Source organism: Saimiri boliviensis, chromosome 20 (assembly GCF_048565385.1).
Source record: "Saimiri boliviensis isolate mSaiBol1 chromosome 20, mSaiBol1.pri, whole genome shotgun sequence".
Lineage (NCBI taxonomy): Eukaryota > Metazoa > Chordata > Mammalia > Primates > Cebidae > Saimiri > Saimiri boliviensis.
In genome coordinates, this window is record NC_133468.1 from 11583029 (window position 1) to 11606557 (window position 23529).

The window sequence follows — 23529 nt, forward strand, 5'->3', positions numbered from 1 at the left end:
TACTCTCAGCTAGGAGTTCAGCTTCGGGTGCCAAGAGCCAGCGGCCCGGTGTCGGCGGCTCGCTCCCACAACGCTCTGCGGGCCGCGGCGCCTGCTGGGAGGTGTAGTTCCCGCTCTGCGTACTGCGTCCGCCGAGGGGGAGGGCGGAGCTGCCGGCGGCCCGGGCGGGCTGGCAGCTAGAGTGGGTGCGATAGCCGCCTCCGCCTCTGCCGCCTCCGCCGTCGCCTCCTCCGCCCGGGCCGTTCGCTGCTGCGCGGGGAGAGCGAGGCGGGGCCGCCGGGGCCGCCATGGAGCCCGACTCGGTGATTGAGGACAAGACCATCGAGCTCATGGTGAGTGCGGCCCGCTGGACCGTCTGTGCTTCCGTCCGTCCGGCCCCGGGCGGGCCTGCCCACCTCCGGTGCGAGGCCGGTGCGAGGCCGGCTCTGGCCCTTCCCCGCCGTCTCGGCCCAGACCCGGGCCCCTAGCCTTCCCTGGCCTCGAACCCTGCCCGGGCTCCTCCGATCCCTCGATATCTCAGGCCGGTCCTGGCCCGGCCCCCTCCGTGCCCCTCGCTCGCTTCTCCCCCTCCCTCTGTCCCGTCTCGGGTCCCAGCTCTCGGACGACCCTCGCTCGCTTTTGCTGTAGACTTAGGTCTCACTCGTTCTGGCACCCCATTCTCCTTCTTTTAGAAGGGGATTTTTTCCCCCCTTTCCTCTGTGTCTCCGGCCCAGGCCCGTACCGCGCTTGCAAGCCCCACTCAGGCCGAGCGAGGTGGTGGGAAGGAGTAGGGAGGAGATCGGTCGGGGCCGCCCGGGCCTCGATGTCCTAGGAGGGCTTTCAGCACCCACTCCCCAGCCTAGGTCTGTGTGGATGCCAGGATGGGCCCTGCAGAGCTGGGGGGCAGGGAGCTCTCGGGTTTGAGGCTGTGGCGGATAAGGAGGCCTCTTTCCCGGGCCCTGGTGGTGTCCGGCTTCTCGGACAAAGGGTTTCCTACTCGGCGGAGAGGGATGTTTGCATAGCAAGGCCCCAGGTGCTCTAGATTCCATCCCCCAGGAAAGAGAAGCCGCAACTTCACGTTTCCCAGAGCTGCGTTCGGAAATTGGGGATGATGGGGGAGGGAGCCCTCCGCATCACTGCCGGGAGTTCTTTCTTCTCAGAAAGAAAAAAAAAAAAAAAAAAAAAAAAGAGGGGAATCCTTGGCCCCCGGGGGAAACGACCACTCTTCTATTAGAAACCACTGGCAGCCAGGCCAGACTCCCCGGTCCGTGGACACTCTCTACCCTCCTCCGAAGCTTTAGAATTTGAAGCCAGAAGGGGTTTTTAGGAACAGGGCCGTGAGAGAGTGGCTGGAAGTGAAGAATTTGCTAATTGGTGGATGATTTGGTGGAAGCAATAAAATATGGCAGATATTACCTGCCAATTTGAACATGAGGGAAATCAAACTGGGCTCTGGAGAGTTAGGAAGAGGAAGTCCGCATCAGCAAACGGACGTGTCCAGGATTTCTTCCTGTGGAAGCCTTGACAGTTTCTTTGTATCTGTCCTAACACGGTAACAACTTCCCCTTGGTTGAGAGGAGAGGTGGAAGAATCTACTTAACCCAGCAAAATGTTTTCCTAGCCAGATTTTCTTCAGTGTGAAAATGTTTATTGAGTCAGTGATTCCACTGGGTAGGGTTGGTGACATCAGAGCCACTTCCCCCATTTAACGCTATAAATAATAAATGGTGACACTGAAAGTCTGCTGGATAGCTGCATGGTTTCTGTGGATGATGGTATCTGGGGAGTTGAGATGCTTGTTTTAAAAATGGAAGTACAGTAGCATAAATATGGAGGCAGCTTAATGTTTGCTGTCCTTTGCGTAATTCACAGAGCTGGACTTCTGTAGCATTCTTGAAAACTAGGAGAAAAAAAGAGAAACTGGTAGTTTTTGATTTTTGTATGCATGTGTGTGTGCACGTGTGGTTGTTTTCAAAGGGATAATGTCACATGCTGAGTAATTTTTCCTTTTCAGCATAATTTATCATACTCGTAGTCAAGTGTTTGCTATTCTGTAACTTTTGTAGTGGGTTATTTTGCTAAATATCTTAAATCGACTAAGTATATTACATATTCTTAAGGATGTACATACAATACCTGTACTTACAACAAAAGTACTTCATATCGAAAAATTGTAACTTGGTGCCTCTTTGCAATTGGCTGTTTCCAGCTCCTTCTGTTTCTATTCTTTTAAAAAATAACTAAAATGTCTTTATTTTCAAAAGAATTGGGAGAAATACATTGTAACCCAAGTCAGTGTATGGTTACAAAATAAAAAAATAAAAACCTTTGGCCCAAATTTATTGGCTTCCTATATTTATAACTTAAAAAGTTTTGATTTTACATGATAGCACTTGGTTTTGATCTGAAAAGAGATTTCAGCCTATTACAGACATTATAAACTGGGATTTGAACTGGAATTCTTAGAAAATTTAATGGAGAGTTTAGTATTATTACGATTAATTTAAAAATGGCTTTTTATTTAAGGATTTTGATATTCCCTGAAAGGGATACCGTTTGACTGTTAGATAACCCTTATCTTCAGTTAAGTGTATGTATTTATTTTGGTAAAATAGCACAGGTGTTTAACAACTGATTCAGTAAATCCAGGATAAGTGTAGGAATAATAATGCCTTAGAATCTCATTGCATGTGGCTTTCTGTTTTCACTGCATTTAAATGACAGTTTCCAGAACTGGGTTAAAAATGTTTTTTACATTAGTTTCAAAATAATACGATTGATAGAGATGGGGTTAAAATGATGGTGTTTTAAAAGCCTAAAGCATGAAATGTTTTTAGATTTTTATGAGTCAGCTTGAGCAGTCAGATATTTGTGATTGTGCTGCTTGTACCAGTTTGGCACTTAATGGTTAACAAGATAACTTTCATTTTGTATTCCAAAGTGTGCTATACTAAAAAGAGGAAGCAGACTTCCTGGTTATCTCCATTTTCTAATCTTCATCCTTCTACTTCCCCTGATAATAATTCTGTTTTTCCTGGCATTTTTTGCTAAGTACATTAGGAAATAAAGCTGGTGATAGCAGAAGAATTAAATTTCTAAATATAACTCCCACGTTGTCCTACCTCTGCCTGAGGCCTGGGTCCACAAAGGGTGTGTCTCCTACTGATCTGCTCTATAGGATTCAGATTTTAATGTTATTAAAGTCTATAAACTCTTAATTTAGACCGTGAACTTACTGATGATGAACTGATGGTAAATAATGTAACCACCAGATGACTTTTATGGCTTATATTGGCTCTGTACCTGTTAGTGGGCCTGTTTTTCCAGATTTCTTATCACTTTAGGAAAAGGGATCCTGCCTCCTCTAGGGATGTGAGTGAATCTCCTCTTCCCTTTACACAATTAATGGATGGCTTGTAGTTAATTGTTAAATGACTTACCTTTTTGCTGAGTGACCTTAAGTGAGTCATTTCCCTTCTCTTTATCTCTTAAGTGGCTGTATTACTTGTTGAATGAAGTAATATAGGTTAAAATACATTGATCCACCGGGCGTGATAGCTCACGCCTGTAATCCCAGCATTTTGGGAGGCCGAGGCGGGCGGAACACTAGGTCAGGAGTTCAATACCAGCCTGACCAACATGGTGAAACCCCATCTCTAAAAATAAATAAATAAAAATACATTGATCCTCATTAAGAAGGTGTGGGCAGGTGCAGTGGCTCACACCTGTAATACCAGCACTTCAGGAGGTAGAAGGATTGCTTGAGCCCAGGAGTTTGACACTGGCCTAGGCAGCATAGCAAGACCCTGTCTCTACAAAAAATAAAAAAAATTAGGCATGGTGATGCACTCCTATAGTCCCTGCTACTCAGGAGCCTGAGGTGTGAGGATCGCTTGAGCCTGGGAGTTTGAGGAGATCTGGGATTGTGCTACTTGGCTCCAGCATGGGCAACAGAGCAAGACCCTCTCAAAAAAAAAAAGCAAATAAATGAAGTTATTGGAAATGGTCTTTTTTGTTTTTGGATCATCTTTTTTTTTTCCTGTCATTGACTTTGTAAGAGGATAAGTAGGGTTGTTTAGTGATCAAGAAATTGGATATTACTTTGTCACCATCCTTATCCTCACATAGCACACCGCTGGAGATGTGCTAACTTACCAAATGCAGACTCACTGGACACAGGTTTCAGTAGGGTCCAAATGAATAAACCACACACACACACACACACATACACACACACATACACGTACACATACACACATTTAAATAAAATAAGTGGACCTCACTGACCTGCCTAAAGAGGCTGTGGCTCTAATATAGCAGTTTTTGCCCCTGATTATGCAGTAGGTTAGATATCCTTTCAGAGTTGACATGGATAAACATGTTTCTGTACACAAATCTTGGCATTCTTGGCCCTTGACTGCTGTAGTCTGTCTCCTACAAACAGGGAGAACTAGCCCAGGAGAATCACTAAGCCATTACATAGATTCACAAAATAGCACATATATCCCTCTGACTAGTGCTGTTTGAGCCTATGAATTCTAGAAACAAAATTATCTGCTCTGTAAGGTCTGTGGTATCCTGGGTTTCACCATGTGATATTTGTTCTTCATGGAAAAGAAAGTATTTCAAGTCCTAGTGATTCCAACTCCAGTCTTTCTTTATATTCCATTCTCCCTTACGGCTTTTCTGCCTACTTTCATCCCTTACTGTATGTTCTAGTCAAAGTATGGAGGACTGTGTTTCTCCAAATTTGGCTTACACGTTTCCTTTGTCAGCACTGACAGAAATGGACCTAAGCCCATTTATTGAAGGCTGCTGATATTTATCAAAAGGACCTAATAGTTGGTTCTCTGGCCAAATTGGCTCAGGTTACATCTCGGCAATCTTCTCTTTCATCTATGCTAATGAAGTCCTGTCCACCCTTAAAACACAATAGGTGCCACCTCTTTTGATGCCAGTTTGTATTATGGTAGCAGATAACCTCTTGTTTTTGTGTCTAAATAGCACTGCCAATGTGACACTCATTGTTAAATGAAATGAATGAATTCTGATACTTTGTATTTATCCTGTAGCATTTAATGTATTTCAGCCTTGTATTATAGTTACCTGTTTGTGTCCTCTGTTGAATGGTAAACTCCTCATGGGAAGGGTTGGGGCCTTACTTATCTTCCTGTGACGCACAGTTCTTTCATACACACAGTGTCTTTTTTGTGGAAGGTGTTCAGGAAATGTTGGGTTGAATTTTCCTGGTGATCATTTTCAGACGTTACTGCCTTTTGCCTGTATCTTGCCTATCCTCTTTTCTCAACATTTTCACCCACATTACTGATTCTCACAATAATCAGTTCCTAACTTTTATGGGAGTTATCATATCTTCCTATATATTGTAAAAACTTGCATTTGTGCCTCATCTCTTCTAGAGGCTGTATTTGATTGTCCTATTAGTCCTTGACAAGGCTCAGCACGTTGGTGCTCAATATGGAGTGAACTTAATGTTAGGTTTTCTTTTTTTCATGCATTGAAACCTTTTAAGATTTCCTTTTGAATAGCTTAAGACAAAGGGAGAGATGAATAGAGGAGAAAGACGAGGAGGAGGAAAACGTGGGTGAGGTGGGTGGTGTGTGGTACATAGGACATCCATAGACATAGTAAGCATTATTTAGAGACTTTCCACACGTGCAGATTGATTTACATAGAACTCAGAGAGTGGTTTTTAGCAAAGAATTGAGGAAACGAAATACTTTTTACATCTGTTGGTGCAGATTTGCCAAAGAGTTGATAAGCTCCAAGGGTTCCATGACCTTAGAAGAGCATGATTTAGCAGAAAGGGCATGGGCTTTGAAGTGAAACATGTGAATTTGTATTCTAGCTTTGTCACTGGCTAGCTGTGTGACCTAAAGGTAATCTTTCTGTGGTATGATTTTATTATATGTAAAAAAAAAAAAGCCGGGCGCGGTGGCTCAAGCCTGTAATCCCAGCACTTTGGGAGGCCGAGGCGGGTGGATCACAAGGTCAAGAGATCGAGACCATCCTGGTCAACATGGTGAAACCCCGTCTCTACTAAAAATAAAAAAATAAAAATTAGCTGGGCATGGTGGTGCATGCCGGTAATCCCAGCTACTCAGGAGGCTGAGGCAGGAGAATTGCTTGAACCCAGGAGGCAGAGGTTGCGGTGAGCCGAGATCGTGCCATTGCACTCCAGCCTGGGTAACGAGAGCGAAACTCCGTCTCAAAAAAAAAAAAAAAAGAAACGTTAGGTTTTGGTCTGAGTTGTTGGGAAGATTATATGAGAGATGTGGACTTCATAAAATGGACTTTGCAGAGGATTGCTTTTCTTCAAATGCTGACCATACTTACTTTCCCCACAAGTACAAGGACTGTAACGCAAAGTCAAGACAGATGGTGTGAAAGGGTTTTTATTTTTTTCTCCTGAGCTGTGCATGTATTTATTTGTGAGGCTTTACAGAGGACTAACATTTAGTTGGTTTTAGCCATACATTTAATGAACCATCTTTGGGAAACACAGTGAAATCATACAGAGTCAATAGTATCTTGGAAAATATGGGCGGTATTATTACTGTGACTACCAATTTGGCATAATTAGATCTATGCTATAACTACAGAGAGAACCCACCCAGCCCTATTTTTATACCTGGTATCCTGCCGGAGAGACTGGTGATTAGTTTATGTTGACATTGAGCATTGGGATTTATGTTTGATCAGTTTAGTTTAGATTGACAAATTGTGATTTTGAATTGCAGTTCTTATCATTAAAGCTGATGGTTTTGATCTTAACAGAATAAACAGTGAGAATTCATACAAGATTTCCTTCTGAGTTGTATTGTTCATTGAATTAGTTGACAATGGGGGAAGAAACCTGTTGGTTAAGAATGTGCTCTTTACACGTGGTTAGTTTCTGCTGATCACAGTTGCTTAAGAGGAAGTTTGTCTTTATAGGCAAATGAGAGACGGACCAGGAAGACCTGACAATCCAGTAGGGTGTCTCTCAACTGGTTCTCACTGTTTTAACGAAATTAAAAGATTTCAGAGTTCTGTGATGTCAGCGGGAAACATTTTTAGGAAATTCCCTCTCAGGTTGAGTCAACAATGAAGATCTTCATAAAATGGAAAGCTGTGAAGTAGAAACACTGGGACATTAGCATGAAAAATGAAAAAAAAGGTTTTGGCTTGTGTAGAGAGTTGTGTAAATATAAGTATATTGCATGTAGGAAACCAGTATAGTATAGTGAACAGTATAGTATAGTATAGTATAGTAAAAAGCCTATGATCCACAGAAGAAAAAGACTGAGGTTCTGCTGTTGTGAAAAAGGAACTTGAGTAATTTTTTTTTTAGAGTTAACTGGAGAACATTTAAACAGTTTTGGTAACTAACAATAAAATATATTTTGGCTCTCTAAAATGACTACATGATAGACTCAAAGAGAAGGGGGCAAAGGGGCAGGAATAACTCAGTCCTGACACTCCTCATCTGGCATCTGTTAATCTTTGTGTGGCTAGTGTAAGGCCTGCCAGCAGTTAGGCATTGAAGATATATATATATATATATATATATATATATATATATATATACATACACACATATATATTTCTCGAGGGGAGAAAAATTAACTCAGTAGTACAGCGGAAAAGTCTGAGGATTTAAGACATCCAGAAATGAGACTGTTAGTCAAGTTGTTGTGATTATGTTGCTGTATCTTGTTTTGCATTTTAGATATAACAGTAAGTTATACCATGAAAAGCATAGTATATTGTTTTAGCAATTGCTACCAGCCACTACCTACTTTTGCCAATATTGGGTTTAAGAGTAATACCACTCTTAATTAGGCTTAAGAGTAATACCACTTAATGGGAAAAACTTGAGAACTCATTATTTGCTTGGGATTTTACTTGTGTTATCTAAGGAGATAACATAACTCACAACTTTAAGTTGTGTCTTAAGGTATTTCCACCTGATTGTTATGGTGAGGTTAATCAGAGACTAGTATTTTAGTCACTTTCATTGCTTTACCTACAATATAAACAATCAGAACTTCTTTAAGAGCCATTGCTTGTGGACTGTCAACAAATCTTAGAATTTAAAAATTACTTGGGTTCAGCTGGATTTGAGATTCTTTGTTACAGTCGTTACTGCTAAACCCAAAGACTACTTGAATACCATTATAATGTGTTTTGCCACCGTCTTTTTTTTTTTTTTTTTCCTGAGTTGGAGTCTCGCCCAGGCTGGAGTACAATGGCATGATCTCGGCTTACTGCAACCTCCGCCTCCTGCGTTCAAATGATTCTCCTGCCTCAGCCTCCTGAGTAGCTGGGATTATAGTTCATTTTTGTATTTTTAATAGAGATGGGGTTTCACCATATTGGTCAGGCTGTCCTTGAACTCCTGACCTCAAGTGATCTGCCCGCCTTGGCCTCCCAAAGTGTTAGGATCACAGGTGTGAGGCACTGCACCTGGCCTATAATGTGTTTTGTTTTAGCATTAATATTGTGGGCTTTAGGCTGGGTGCCAAGGCTCATGCCTGTAATCCCAGCATTTTGGGAGGCTGAGGCAGGCAGATCACTTGAGCTTAGGAGTTCGAGACCAGCCTGGGCAACATGGTGAAATCCCATCTCTACTTAAAAAAACAAAAACTAAATTGTATATATATAGTGGGCCTTAGAATTGTTGGCCAGGCGCGGTGGCTCACGCCTATAGTCCCAGCACTTTGGGAGGCCGAGACAGGTGGATCATGAGGTCAAGAGATCGAGACCATCCTGGTCAACATGGTGAAACCCTGTTTCTACTAAAAATACAAAAATTAGCTGGGCATGGTGGCGCACGCCTGTAGTCCCAGCTACTTGGGAGGCTGAGGCAGGAGAATTGCTTGAACCCAGGAGACAGAGGTTGCGGTGAGCCAAGATGGCGCCATTGCACTCCAGCCTGGGTAACAAGAGTGAAACTCCGTCTCAAAAAAAAAAAAAAAATTGTTTGGGTCTTTGTTAATTAAATGCTTTTTTAAATGGCAAGATCTAGGGAATTATCCCTTTTGGAGTGGCTCAACTGATTCATCTGCTGAAATATTTCCTCTTCATAGTTCATAGTATTTTCATAGTTCTCCATTTTGATGTTAATTAATTTAGGACCTTTGAGAGCAAAGCTTGGTTTCTTCTCTCTCAGAAATCATAGGCTTTCTGACTCTTGAATTGTGGAGTCCATAGTGCTCCATGAAAAGGGCATGGGCTCTACTACCTAGTAGATGTGGGACTTTCTGCTCATCTTTTTTGAGAATTAAATATGGGTAATTACTGTAAAGGGCTTGGCCAATTAGTAGCTCTTCAGTAAGGTAGGTATACTATAATTACTGCAGGAACGTTTTGGCAGTAGTGTAGCAATTGAGGAAGTAGCAAATTTATGTGCAAGTGAGTCCAGTCTTTTTGTTTTTATCTTTGTTGTCTTGTTGAATGCCTTTTCTCTCTCCCTTTTGGTTTGTTTAGAATTTGTAGTCTAATTTGATAAGATAGAAAAAGAATGTTGTTATAATATGGACAGGATTTAATATTTAATGATGTCACCTAGTAAATTGTTTATTAGCATTCTTTACGATTTTCCCCAGTTTAACTGATGATTGGCCATTGTAGGGGACTAGCCTTTATTGAGTCAGAAGTTCACTCTTAAATTATATGTTTTAAAACATAGTATATTTTTGCTAAGGGTAGAGGATTTCATTAATATGTAGATACGATGTTTTATGTGTAACAAATCAAAAGATTTGTTAGGTGCGTAAATAAATATCTTTATGGTAGATATTTGAGCCCTCTCATATCATTATTTTTGGCTGGCATACTATTTTTGTAATGGTGGAGGAGCTGTCTTAGAAAATGGATAAGGAAGTTCAGTGTAGCTGGATAGCCTACGACAATTTATGTGGATGATAGGATGTTTTTTAGCTGCTCTCATTTGGAAACTGCAGCTCTTTATCATGAGTAAATATTAATATTAGGATTGTTCCATTATTTGTCATGAGTTTTGTATCCTTCTTTCAACACAGAGGTGAGGAATGCTGCTGCAGGCATTTTATGCCAAATAGCTGACTCAGGGGTTATAACTTTTTTCCTGTGCCTCAGATCCACCATTCCATTGACCCTTCCTTCTGTTTCTTGGAGGCTGCCCTTTGCCGCTGGTGCCATGGTGGGTGTATGGATTGCTTTCTGTCTTTCAACAGTTACCGAAGTGCATGTTTGGGATTTTGTTGAAGAAAGCTGGATACAGTAAACGGAAAGAATCTTGGAAGATGCTTGACTGCTGTCTTTTCTCAGACTAGTCTGAAAGGGAAAACCCCCATTCATTCTGGATTGGTGGATCTGAAGTACAAAATATTTTCCAGGTAAGCAATTACCCTGTATTGTTTCATTTTGTGGAACTCAACTCGCTGAAAGAAATTTTGAAAAATATTTTTTTAAATTTCTTTTGTCCATTAATAGGAAAAGGAGGAAATATTAGATGTTTTTGCATAGTGTCATGTTTGGCCGTGTTTGGGTGTGGATCAGTGAAGGCATATGTGGCTGAATTGCTAGTAAAAAATTGTTTTACTGTAAGAAGGGCAGTTGTTAATTTTCTTTGAGACATTCTGTTGCCCAGGCTGGCCTGCAGTGGTACGAACATGGCTTACTGCAGCCTTGACCTCTTGGCCTCACATGATCTTCCCGCCTCAGCCTCACGGGTAGCTGGGACCACAGGCGTGTGCCACCATGCTCAGCTAATTTCTTTTTTGTAGAGATAGGGTCTTGCCATGCTGCCCAGGCTGGTCTCAAACTCCTGGGCTCAAGTGATCCGCCTGCCTTGGCTTCCCAAAGTGTTGGGATTACAGACATGAGTCACCACGCCTAACTCAGTTATTTTTATTGTAAGCCCAAATCGTTTTTATTCATAGTCTAACAGGAAATACAGTAAATAGGGACATAATTTTGGGGAATAGCTTGTAAAACATGGAAAACAAATGGTAACTTTGAGGCATTCTCACATGATTTATATAATAGTTAATACCTGGTCAAAATTTTTTTTGCAGTTTCATGTAAAGTGGTGATAGTTTATTCTGAGGACTCTTTGGAGGGTCTTCTTGGGAAGATTTACTAACTGTAGCAACTGCTTATTGAGAGCATGTGCTATATGCCAGCTACCTTTGTAGGCACTTTACATATATTATTTAATTGGCATAGTGCTTCACCTGCATTTTACAGCTAGTGAAATGGAGCTCATAAGCATAAAGTGCTGGTTACTCAGGTCATACAGCTAGTAAACGGTAGAACCAAGATTTACGCTTGGGTCCAGGTGTCCTCAAAGTTGTGACTCTTTTTTTTTTTTGAGACGGAGTTTCGCTCTTGTTACCCAGGCTGGAGTGCAATGGCGCGATCTCGGCTCACCACAACCTCCGCCTCCTGGGTTCAGGCAATTCTCCTGCCTCAGCCTCCCGAGTAGCTGGGATTACAGGCATGTGCCACCATGCCCAGCTAATTTTTTGTAGTTTTAGTAGAGACGGGGTTTCACCATGTTGACCAGGATGGTCTCAATCCCTTGACCTTGCGATCCACCCGCCTCGGCCTCCCAAAGTGCTGGGATTACAGGCTTGAGCCACTGTGCCCGGCCTAAAGTTCTGACTCTTTCTGTCTTACTATACTTGCTGAAGTTTGTACTTCAACTTCTAGATTTTCAAATTGCCTGTCTGCAAGAGGAAGGTGTGATTTTCTACAACAGGTTTCCACTCAAAAGAACACGTGCTGGGTCATTGTTTGGCATGGTATTTTAATCATTTAATATGATTAAATGCTTGCTTACTGAAAAATCAGATCTTCAGTCAGTTCGTTAAGTGAACATAAAGGTAATTTAGGGAGTATAGGAGAGATAATGCATTTAAATATTGAAATGTGCTTTATACAGGGAAGTGTCACTTGGTCCAGTGAACTCAAACCTGTATCTTCTCAGTTCCTCCTTAGTATTTGTTAGTTATTTAAATAGCTCAGTAGCTCATTATATAGACTTCTTTTGGCCTGTGGTTTGTCATCCTTACAAGTAAGGCATTGTCAGGCAACATTCTTGAAAGCATGACTTTTTTTCGTTATTTAATATTCTTTCTGGAGAATATCCTGCTCCCTTTCATCTTAAAATTTCTTTTTATCATAGATGGACACTCGGATTTTGTGATCCTTGATTAGTTTAGTACTCCCACATTTGCTAATATTCTCTGGTGAGAATATTCTCTGCTAATATTCTCTGGTTGCTCACTGCAACCTCTGCCTCCGAGGTTCAAGTGATTCTGGTGTCTCAGCTGCCCAAGTAGCTGGGATTACAGATGTGTACCTCCATGCCCAGCTAATTTTTGTATTTTTAGTAGGGATGGGGTTTTGCTGTGTTGGCCAGGCTTGTCTTGAAGTCCTGGCCTCAAGTAATCTGCCTGACTCGGTCTCCTAAAATGTTGGGATTACAGGCGTGAGCCATTTTTCACCTTGTCATATGAAGTATAGTTAGGTGGTAGTGGTGGTGTTAGTAGTAATAGCAGAATTAATAGTTAACACTGGTGGTGGTAGTGGTAGTAGTAGTGTCAGAAGTAATAGTTAACACTAGGCACTTACTCTTTATTGAGCATGATTCTAGATACTTTATACGTGTAAACTTATTTGCTTGGGATCAGAAGTGTTGAGGATTTTAGAATTTTTTCAGATTTTCGAATATTTGCCATATACTGATTCAACATCCCTAATAGAAAATCTGAAATCTGAAAAGTTTCAGTGAGTATTTCCTTTGAGTGTCATGTTGTCATTGAAAACATTTTAGATTTTGGAGCACTTTGGATTTTGTATTTTTGAATTAGGGATACTCAAACTGTAGTAACCTAATGAGATAGGTATCATAATTTCCACCCTACTGGTGAGGAAACTAAAGGGTAGAGTGGTTAAATAACATGCCCAGGTCACACATCTTATAAGGGACAAAGGTGAGCTATGAACCCAGGCAGTCTGGTTTCAGAGAATGTGCTTCTTACCTCTGTGCTATACTAGTGTCATCTAGTAATAGAGGGGCAGAAATCCTAAAGACTAAAACTATATATTCTGATTTCAAGAAATCATTGCAAAAGGAAAAGAAAAAGTTGTTATGTACTTCTTTCTTTTTTTTTGAGACAGAGTTTCACTCTTGTTACCCAGGCTGGAGTGCAATGGCGCGATCTCGGCTCACCGCAACCTCCGCCTCCTGGGTTCAGGCAATTCTCCTGCCTCAGCCTCCCGAGTAGCTGGGATTACAGGCACGCGCCACCATGCCCAGCTAATTTTTTTGTATTTTTAGTAGAGACGGGGTTTCACCATGTTGACCAGGATGGTCTCGATCTCTTGACCTCGTGATCCACCCGCCTTGGCTTCCCAAAGTGCTGGGATTACAGGCTTGAGCCACCGCGCCCGGCCTGTATTTCTTAGCTTTTGTAGAAAACAGGCTAGCTCTCAGGTCCTGTGTTAGCCATCTAGGGCTGTCAGGCTGTTTCCTAAAACAACTTGGAATAGGTTAGTTTGAGGTTACCTTTTAGAACAGTGCTGTCCATAGAACTTTTTGCAGTGACTGAGATGTTCAGTGTTGGCACTGTTCAATATGGTACAGGGTGGCTGTTTTGAAGTGTGGCTCCATAATGAAGTAACTGAATATTTAATCTTAATTTTAATTAAATTTACATTTACCTAGCTACATGTGGAGATTTAGTATTTACTGTCATCCTAGGTCCGGTCCTTGGTTTACCACTTACAGAAATTTGATCTGCTCAGCATGCCCAAGACACCCCCTTTTCCCTGGGTTGGACTAACATTAACTAACCTTACAAGACTGATGTGTAAAACTGAAATTTTAATTTATTAATTTATGGTGATATAAGTGTGTTGACATGATTAGTATATTCATTTCTGATAGGCGGATTTACTTACTAGTTCCTGATTAATATGCTAGTTTAATTTTTTTCAAACGAGTCAGAGGGACCTGAAGACTCAAGCCAAATGACTGGAATATTCTTTTCATATAGGAAGATTTTACCAGGGAAGTAAGACATCTGCTGGCCTGGGACTGAGATGTGCTCATTCAGCTTACTGTTAGGGATGGTTTTTCCCTATGGCAAAACCTCTTCCTTCACCTCTTCTGCTTGCTTTTGTTTCCTAGATTATTTTTTATGATTAAGGCATTTGTTTTTAGGCATATTAGTGCATTCAGCTTGAATGCACCCTTGACTTACAGGTCTGGAAAGCCCTTTATTTTCCTTTTTTTTTTTTTAATTTAGTATCCAGCAAAATGTTTTCCTTAAGGTTCCTTTATCACTACTGTAATCCATTTTGTGTTCATTTTCAACTCTGAGAAAAGTTGAATTTTCTTTGCTTTTGTGTGGCCTCTTTCTACTAAAATGAGTTCAGTTTGGGATATGGTGAATTTGAGTTGCCTGTGGATGAATTGCCTAAGAAGAGAAGTATCTAGTAGGAATATTGGCCTGGAGCTCATCAGAGAGAAATATTGGGGAGTTTTTAGCTGCAATGGTAGCTGACTAGACTTTAGTACAGTTATGATTACTCAGAGTATAGACTGAAGAATATATGTATCGGTATATGGGAACGCCAACATAAAGGAATGGGCTGCAGCTAAGGTCAGAACCTGAGATCATATGTGATGTTGACTGAGAGGTGTTATTACCACCCTCTCCTTTTTCTTTTTCTTTTTTTAGACAGCGTTTCACTCTGTCACCTAGGCTGGAGTGCAATGGCGTCGTCTCAGCTCGCTGTAATAACCTCTGCCTCCTGGGTTTAAGCGATTCTCCCACCTTAGCCTACCTGAGAAGCTGGGACTACAGGCAGTGCCACTACACCTGGCTAATTTTTGTATTTTTAGTATAGACAGGATTTCATTATCTTGGCCAGGCTGGTCTTGAACTCTTGACCTAAAGTGATCCACTCACCTAGGCCTCCCAAAGTGCTGGGATTACAGAATTCAGTTACCCTCCCGGCCAGACCCTCCCCTTTTCATCTTGACCTGTGAATTTTGTTACAGCCTGCCAGTACTTATTCCTAGTCAGCAAATGTTAGCCCATTATGCTTGAGTTGTGACTTTCTCTTTTCAGTTTAATAGTTTGCTTAATTTTTGAAATGTGTTTTTGAGAGCATATCTTATGTACATTTATGCAAACTCAAATTTTATGCATCTGGTGACAAAAATAAGAGAAAGAGAAAGAACCTAAATAGTGACGATTCTGGATCAAATGTGAGATGGGAAGTGGGAATCTGTTTCAGTCTGTCTCAGTTCCTGAATGCCTTTTTTCTAGCTGTGATGTGTGTGATTATGATATTTTAAAGACACACACTTTTAATATCACAACATGAGGCCTAAATACAAGCCAGCTATTTTATCCACTAGTCAGTTGAAGAAACAGTGAGTGAACTGTTCCAATGCTGGAGTAAAAATTAGCTGTGTTAGAATTATTGAGATGCTGTGTTGGTCTCAAGTATGGCATATGCTTAAGGGATTTTTGAGGCATATTTTTTGTCATATGCTATTTTTCACCTTACATATTTACTTCAGACCCTGATGACTAGGTGTCCTGCAACTCCACTATAACTAAGTTTTGATAGAAAGCATGGAGACATGAATAGTTCATTACAGTTACAGTCAATCAATACTTGACAAAGTTTTTGAATGAATTACTATATATATCTGTGATACAAAATTAATAAGGTACAAAAGGGGCTGGGTGCCATGGCTTGTACCTGTAATCCCAGCACTTTGGAAGGCTGAGGCAGGTGGATCACCTGAGGTCAGGAGTTTGAGACCAGCCTGACCAACATGGTGAAACCCTGTCTCTACTAAAAATACAAAAATTTGCTGGGCATGATGGCAGGCACCTGTAATCCCAGCTACTTGGAAGGCTGAGGTAGGAGAATCACTTGAATCCAGGAGGTGGAGATTTGCAGTGAGTCAAGATCACGCCATTGCACACTAGCCTGGGCGACAGAGCAAGACTTGGTCTAAAAGAAACCAAACTATGGCCGGGCGCGGTGGCTCAAGCCTGTAATCCCAGCACTTTGGGAGGCCGAGGCGGGTGGATCACGAGGTCGAGAGATCGAGACCATCCTGGTCAACATGGTAAAACCCCGTCTCTACTAAAAATACAAAAAATGAGCTGGCCATGGTGGTGCGTGCCTGTAATCCCAGCTACTCAGGAGGCTGAGGCAGGAGAATTGCCTGAACCCAGGAGGCGGAGGTTGCGGTGAGCCGAGATCGCGCCATTGCACTCCAGCCTGGGTAACAAGAGCGAAACTCCGTCTCAAAAAAAAAAAAAAAAAAAAAAAAACACCAAAGTACAAAAGGGAGTACACAGCAAAAAAAAAAATGTTTCTCATTCCCTCTAGCCACCTAGCTACATTCTTAGGTAGCCTTCCTAGACATACGTTTTTACACCTTCATTTTTTTAAGTAAAATATGATTCAGTTATCTTTCCTATTTTTTCCCCAAAGAGCTCTCAAATGTTTTGAGGAGATAATTTAATTTAAAAGATGCATGCTGATTTATTGTACAAATATGCCACAATTCATGTAACCAGTTTGGACTGATGCATGCTATTATAGATAATGGTATATAGAAGAACTGTGCCTATGGAGTGTCTTCAGGACAGGATCTTGGGCATACTTGCCAGATGCTTTTATAAATCTGATAGACACTGCCACATTGCCCTGCAGTCACGTTGCAACAATTTATACTCTCACAGACCTTGAGTAACAGTGCTCTTATTTCCTGACAGTCTCATGGTATTACATGAATTTTAAACTGTTTGCTTTTTAAATTGTTCTTCTCTTTTTCCTCCATTAACTTTTTATTATGAAAAATATCATATACATCTGAGAGTTGGGGTATAAAAAGTACTGCAATAGACCGAGTGTGGTAGCTCAAGCCTGTAATCCCAGCACTTTGGGAGGCTGAGGCGGGTAGATCACCTGAGGTCAGGAGTTCAAGACCAGCCTGACCAAGATGATGAAACCCCCGTCTCTATAAAAAGAAAAAATGAAATTTAAAAAGTACAGCAAACATTTTTTATACTCTTTCCACCTAGATTCAACAGTTGTTAACATTTTGCCTTGAGTCATTTCTATTCCCTCTCCCTTCTCTTATTTTCCCCTTCTTCCCTCCTTCCCAGTTCTCTCTTTTTTCCTTCCCTCTCTTACTCAGTCTTTCCTGCCTCCCTCTCTTTTTTGTTGTTAAAAATATGAAAGTAAGTTGCAAACATCGTAATACTTAACCCCTAGGTTTTCAACATGTATCTCCTAAGAATAAGGATAGTGTTTCTCTCTTCCTCTCAAACCACAAATACATGCATAGACACACAACCATATCTCCATATATATAACTACATTATATAAAATCACATATACTTTATACATGTGTAACTACTGTTTTCACATCTAAGAAAATTAAAGTAATTCCATAATATAATATTAAACATCAGTTAAATCTAACTTTTCCTAATTGTCTCAAAAATGTGTTTTATAGTACCCTCACTTCTTTCAAACAAACCGACAAACCAGGATTCAAACAAAGGACAACCTTTGTATTTGGTTATGTTTCTTGTACTCTCTTTTAAGAACAGTTCCTTTACCCCTTTGCCTCCTTTCCTGGCATTAACTTGTTTGAAGAGACTAGCTCCAGTTGTCTTATAGGATGTGTAACCTTTTTTGTTCATTGAGTGTTTCCTCGTGGTGTCATTTAACTTGTTTCTCTAGCTTCTCTACTTCCTGTAAACTGGAAGTTGATTGCGATGCATCCAGGTTAAACATTTTGACGAGAATGCTTCATCATAGGTGAAGTATACTTCACATTGAGTCACATCAGGAGGCACTTAATGACGGGTTGTCCCATTACGAGCAATGCTAATTTTGATTCCTTGGCTGAGGTGGCAGCAGCCAGATCTCTCCATAATGAAGGTAAAATTTTCTCCTCAGCTATTAGAGAGGAATCTCTGGGACACTGTTTTGGCACCTTGTAAATACCCTGTTTCATTACAGCCTTTCACCCAGTGGTTTCAGCATCCTGATCCTGAAATTGGTTATTACATTAGGTGTTGCAAAATTGTAGGGTTTTTTTTTTTTTTAAATTTTTCGAGACAGAGTCTTGCTCGTTTGTCCAGGCTGGTGTGCAGTGGTGCAGTTTTGGCTCACTGCAACCTCCACCTCTCGGGTTCAAGTGATTTTCCTGCCTCAGCCTCTCGAATAACTGGAACTTACAGGCGTGTGCCACCACGCCCAGCTAATTTTTTTTTTTTTTTAATTTTTGTATTTTTAATAGAGATGGGGTTTTGCCACGTTGGCCTGGATGGTCTTGAACTTTTGACCTCGGGTGATCCACCCGCCTCGGCCTCCCAAACTGTTGGGATTACAGGTGTGAGCCACTGTGCTGGCCAGAATTGTAGTATGTATGTGAGTATGTATTTATTTAGTGAGGTGGAGTCTTACTTTGTTGCTCAGGCTGGGGTGCACTGGTGTGATCTAAACTCACTGCAGCCTCCGCCTCCTGGGTTCAAAAGATTCTCCTGCGTCAGCCTCCCAAGTAACTGGGATTACAGGCACCTGCCACCATGACTGGCTAATTTCTGTATTTTTATTAGAGACAGGATTTCTCCATGTTGGCCAGACTGGTCTCGAACTCCTGACTTCAAGTGATCCACCTGCCTCAGCCTCCTAAAGTGCTGGGATTACAGGTGTGAGCCACCATGCCCAGCCAGAATTGTAATTTTAAAATTGCTATTCCCACAGGCTGTCCTTTTCTTTATCACCTTAACTCTCCTGAGTTTTTTTATTCAGTGTTAGCCATCAATTACAGTCTTTGCCAGTGCTCAGATTGTTTCAGATTTGGCTACTGAGAGCTTTTTCTATTTTTCTAGGTAGCTCCTCCCATTTCCTTTTGACATGATCCCATCAGTGGTTTTTCTCCCCCCACCTTGGCTTTTTTGGTGCAACAAGATGTCCCAGATTCACCTTATATTTCCATAAGGTGATCAGGAATTAGCCATTTCTCCAAGGCTCTAGTTCTTTTTAGTGAGGAATGGTGTTTAGAAACTAAAATCATTGCTGTGGGTTGTTGTTGCTTCTAGACCTCTTCAGTGGACGGAGCTAAGAAGTATGTTTAAAAAGAACCATGAGTTCATGTTATTTCTGATTCAGATGTAATATTGGAGAGATTTTTTTTCCTGACTCTGTTAGCCTTTTGATTTTCCAAATCTAAGGGACCTTATCAGTGTCATGGCCACATCAAATTGAGATACACATTGTTACTTAAATAGCCAGGCAGATAAATAGTTTAATCCATTCTTTTTTTTTTTAGAGATGGGGTTTTACCATGTTGCCCAGGCTGGTCTTGAACTCCTGACTTCAGATGATCTACCTTCCTCAGCCTCCCAAAGTGCTGGGATTACAGGCTTGAGCCACCATGCCTGGCCTCATCCATTCATTATTGAGCATGTACTTTGTTCTAGGTACTGTTTGGTAATGTGGGGAATACGGAAAAGAATCAAATGTATACCTTGCTTCCAGAATCTTGTAGTCTTTTACTTAAAAAAGCATAGCATAGTGTGAAGGTTTATAAAGATCACAGGAGGTAGACAGTGTTGTAGTAATTAGAAAAGGAAGGAAATTTTATAAGGGATATTTTAAAAACTTACCCTTTGAGACTCGAGCAGGAATTAGACATAAACACGGATATATTGGCATAGTGGAGCTTCATAGCTAAGGGAACCAAGTGAACAATGGTTGGCAGACATGGTATTTGTTGTCTCTCTGGGGGACAAGTAATTCTGTGTATTGCTGGAGTATTGCTTGTATGGGAGGGACTATGGGTGATGAATTTGGAAAGGCAGGTTGTAACGAAATCTTGAACTTTATCCCGTTGGGTCATTGGTCTCCAACCTTTTTGGCAGGGACCAGTTTCCTGGAAGACAGTTTTTCCACAGACGAGACGGGGGAGTGGGGATTGAACTGTTCCACCTCAGATCATCAGGCATTACTTAGATTCTCATAAGGAGCGTATAGCCTAGCCTTGTATGTGCAGTTCACAATAGGGTTTGCGCTTTTGTGAGAATCTAATGCCTTGGCTGATCTGACAGGAGGCATAGCTCAGGTGGTAATGTGAGCAATTGGGAACAGCTGTAAATACAGATAAAGCTTCGTTTCCTGTTCACCACCTGCTGTGATGCCCAGTGCTTAACAGGTGACAAGACTGATACTGGTCCACAGCCCGAGGTTGGGGACCCCTGCTTTAGGTCATAAGATGCAAACTAATAACCTGTGGATAGGTAGAGCTTCACAGACGTATTTTATTTGGTCCACATGGATTTTATTTATTTATTTATTATTTGTTTTTGAGACAGAGTCTCACTCTGTCACCCAGGCTGGACTGCAGTGATGTGATCTCACTGTAACCTCTACCTCCCAGGTTCAAGTGATTCTCATGCCTCAGCCTCCCGAGTAGCTGGGACTACAGTTGCATACCACTATGCCCAGCTAGTTTTTGTATTTTTAGTAGAGACAGGGTTTCGCCACGTTGACCAGGTTGGTCTCAAACTCCTGGCCTCAAGCAATCCACCTGCCTTCGCCTCCCAAAGTGTTGGGAATTACAGGCGTGAGCCACAGCACCTGGCCTGGCAGCTGCTCCTGACACTTTCTTTTGTGTCCTTCCAGATGATGCCATAGCATGCCTGACCAGATTTTAAAAATTGGGACATTTCATATTGAAAATTGGAGCTCACTAGTAGCTGTTCTTTTGAGTCAGAGCTTGTACTTTTCCTGTACATAACTCCTGTGAAACCAATTTCACTTTACCTAAATGGTCATATACATTTTTAATTTTTTTTTTTTTTGATCAGAATCTTGCTGTGTCACTGAGGCTGGAGTACAGTGGTTGGTAACGATCATGGCTTACTGCAGCCTTGACCTCCTGGGCTTCAGCTATCCTCCTGCCTCAGCCTCCCAAGTAGTTGGGACTGCAGGTGCACAGCACCATGTCTGGCTAACTTTTCAAATTATATTTTATTTTTCGAAACAGGGTCTTGCTCTGTTGCCCAGACTGGTGAGGTGTAGAGGTGCAATGTTAGCTCACTGTAGCCTCTAATTCCTGGGCTCAAGCCATCCTCCCACCTCAGCCTCCCAGGTAGCTGGGACTATAGTGGCATGCCACCATGCCCAGCTAATTTTTAAATTGTTTGTGTAGAGATGAAGTCTTGCTGTGTTGCACAGGCTGGTCTTGAACTGACTTCAAATGATCCTCATGTCTCAACCTCCTGAAGTGTTAGGATGATAGGCATGAGCCACCACACCTCGTCTGTTTTTATTATTTTTTTAGATACTGGGTCTCACTGTTGCCCAGGCTGGTCTCGAACTCCTGGCCTCAAGCAATCCCCCTGCCCAGGCCTCCTGCTGTTGGAATTATATATAAGTTTTTGAGCTCGTGATCCCTTCCTAGATTGGAGGAGGTATAAGGGTGATGGATGTGGGTTTGAGAAGGGAGTTGACTATGAAAATGTGAGCAAGATCTGTGGTTTACAAAGATCGCTCTGGTTGTCAGATTAGAGGATGCATTAGAGTAGGACAGATTGGAGCAGGGGGACTAATTCGTTCACTGTTGGAATGTCCTAGGGAAGAAATGATGAGATAGTAACATGGTATGAAGAGGAGGAAATGAGACATTTTAGGTGCAGAGAGGATGGTTGTATTGATAGCTGTGAGTACATGTGTGTATGTATTGACATGAATGTAAATCAGACTATTAATAGAGTCCTGTTTCTGAAAACCTTTGCCTTCATAAATTAGTGCCTGAAAGTTAATTACTTGTTTTTATAACCTGTTGGTTAATTTTGGAAGGCAGTAGTAATAATTTTAGGCATGTTGTCATTGTAAAGCTTCGTTTTATAATATGCAAATAACATGCTTTGACAAAAAAATGTAATAATGACCTGGCTTTATTTCTGAAAATTGTGTATTAAGTAAATATTTATGGTGTGATTCTTCTTTTTCTATCATTTTCCTTATAATTATAGAGCTCAATTTTTAAACAAAAATATTGTAAAGCTATATACTTATTTTTAAGGAGCTTGCTGCATGTATTTAATTTTCCTACAATCTCTACTAGAAGTTAATCAAAAGGATAGTGAATTCATAAGGTCCTTTCCCCCCCCACACTTAAAATTATACCATATTAGGATCATCTAGACTGTTAGTAACTATTTTATTGGAAATCCTCCCTGTCTGATTAGAGCATGACTTTATCGAGTGCCATTGCCAGTGCCATTATTCCAGATACTTAGTATTACCTCCAGCCCACACATGCTGAGGGAGATAGACATGAAGTATATATAAATTAATAGAATAGAAGTGAGATTGACTGACAAGCCACACCTGGTTTATGTGTAATAAGCTTCCAGCTCTGGAGGATGAACAGAGATTGGTTAAGAGAGCATTTGTATATATATGTTTTATTGTGTAAAACTTAAAGAACATGTCTTAAGTGTATAGCTCAATGACTTTTTACATATATGCATAGCACATTATGTAACCACTACCCAGATCAAAATATAGACCTTCTCAAGGCTTGCTTTTTGCCTGTACCTCACCCAGTCAATGAACTCTCTTTTTTGTTTTTTTTTTGAGATGGAGTTTCGCTCATATTGCCAGGGCTGGAGTGCAATGGCAGTCTCAGCTCAACGCAACCTCTGTCTCTGCCTCTGCCTCCCAGGTTCAAGCCTCAGCCTCCAGAGTAGATGGGATTATGGGCATGCGCCATCATGCCTGGCTAATTCTGTATTTTTAGTAGAGACAGGGTTTCTCCATGTTGGTCAGAGTGGTCTTGAACTCCTGAGCTCAGGTGATCTGCCTGCCTTGGCTTCCCAAAATGCTGGGATTACAGGTGTAAGCCACCATGCCGAGCTCTGAACTCTCTTCTTCAAGGTCTTTTCTGACCTCTTTCACTATAGGCTAGTTATGTCTGTTTTTGAATTTCATGTAAATAGGATTATAGAATATAAACTCTGGTGGTTTTGTTCCCCCACTCATTATGTTTGTAATATTCATTCATTTTGTTGTGTGTAACTGTAGTTTTTCTTTTCTTTTTTTTTTTTTTTTTTTGAGACGGAGTTTTGCTCTTGTTACCCAGGCTGGAGTACAATGGCGCGATCTCAGCTCACCACAACCTCCGCCTCCTGGGCTCAGGCAATTCTCCTGCCTCAGCCTCCTAAGTAGCTGGGATTACAGGCACGCGCCATCACGCCCAGCTAGTTTTTTGTATTTTTAGTAGAGACAGGGTTTCACCATGTTGACCAGGATGGTCTCGATCTCTTGACCTCGTGATCCACCCGCCTCGGCCTCCCAAAGTGCTGGGATTACAGGCTTGAGCCACCGCGCCCGGCTTATTTTCTATGCATTATTCCATTGTAGATATTCACAGTTTGTTTTACTTGGTTGATTAAATGCTTGGATTGCTGAATACTTGCCTGCTATTGATGAATA

The 23529-nt window shown here is 41.4% G+C and overlaps 1 protein-coding gene across 8 annotated transcripts in view; it reads left to right on the forward strand.

Annotated features, from left to right (window-relative positions):
- The first annotated feature begins 131 nt into the window (after positions 1–131).
- The window catches only part of FBXW11 (F-box and WD repeat domain containing 11), a 144863-nt gene continuing 121465 nt past the window's right edge, over positions 132–23529 (forward strand). For 5 of the 8 annotated variants that reach the window (XM_074390255.1, XM_010346651.3, XM_003936153.4 and 2 more), the window contains exon 1: positions 132–332. In XM_074390255.1, the coding sequence (XP_074246356.1) occupies positions 288–332 (45 nt within the window). In that variant the 5' untranslated portion in view covers positions 132–287. Of the gene's footprint in view, positions 333–10199; positions 10362–23529 lie in introns of all 8 variants that reach the window. The other 3 variants (XM_074390256.1, XM_074390257.1, XM_010346654.3) reach the window with 1 other exon arrangement.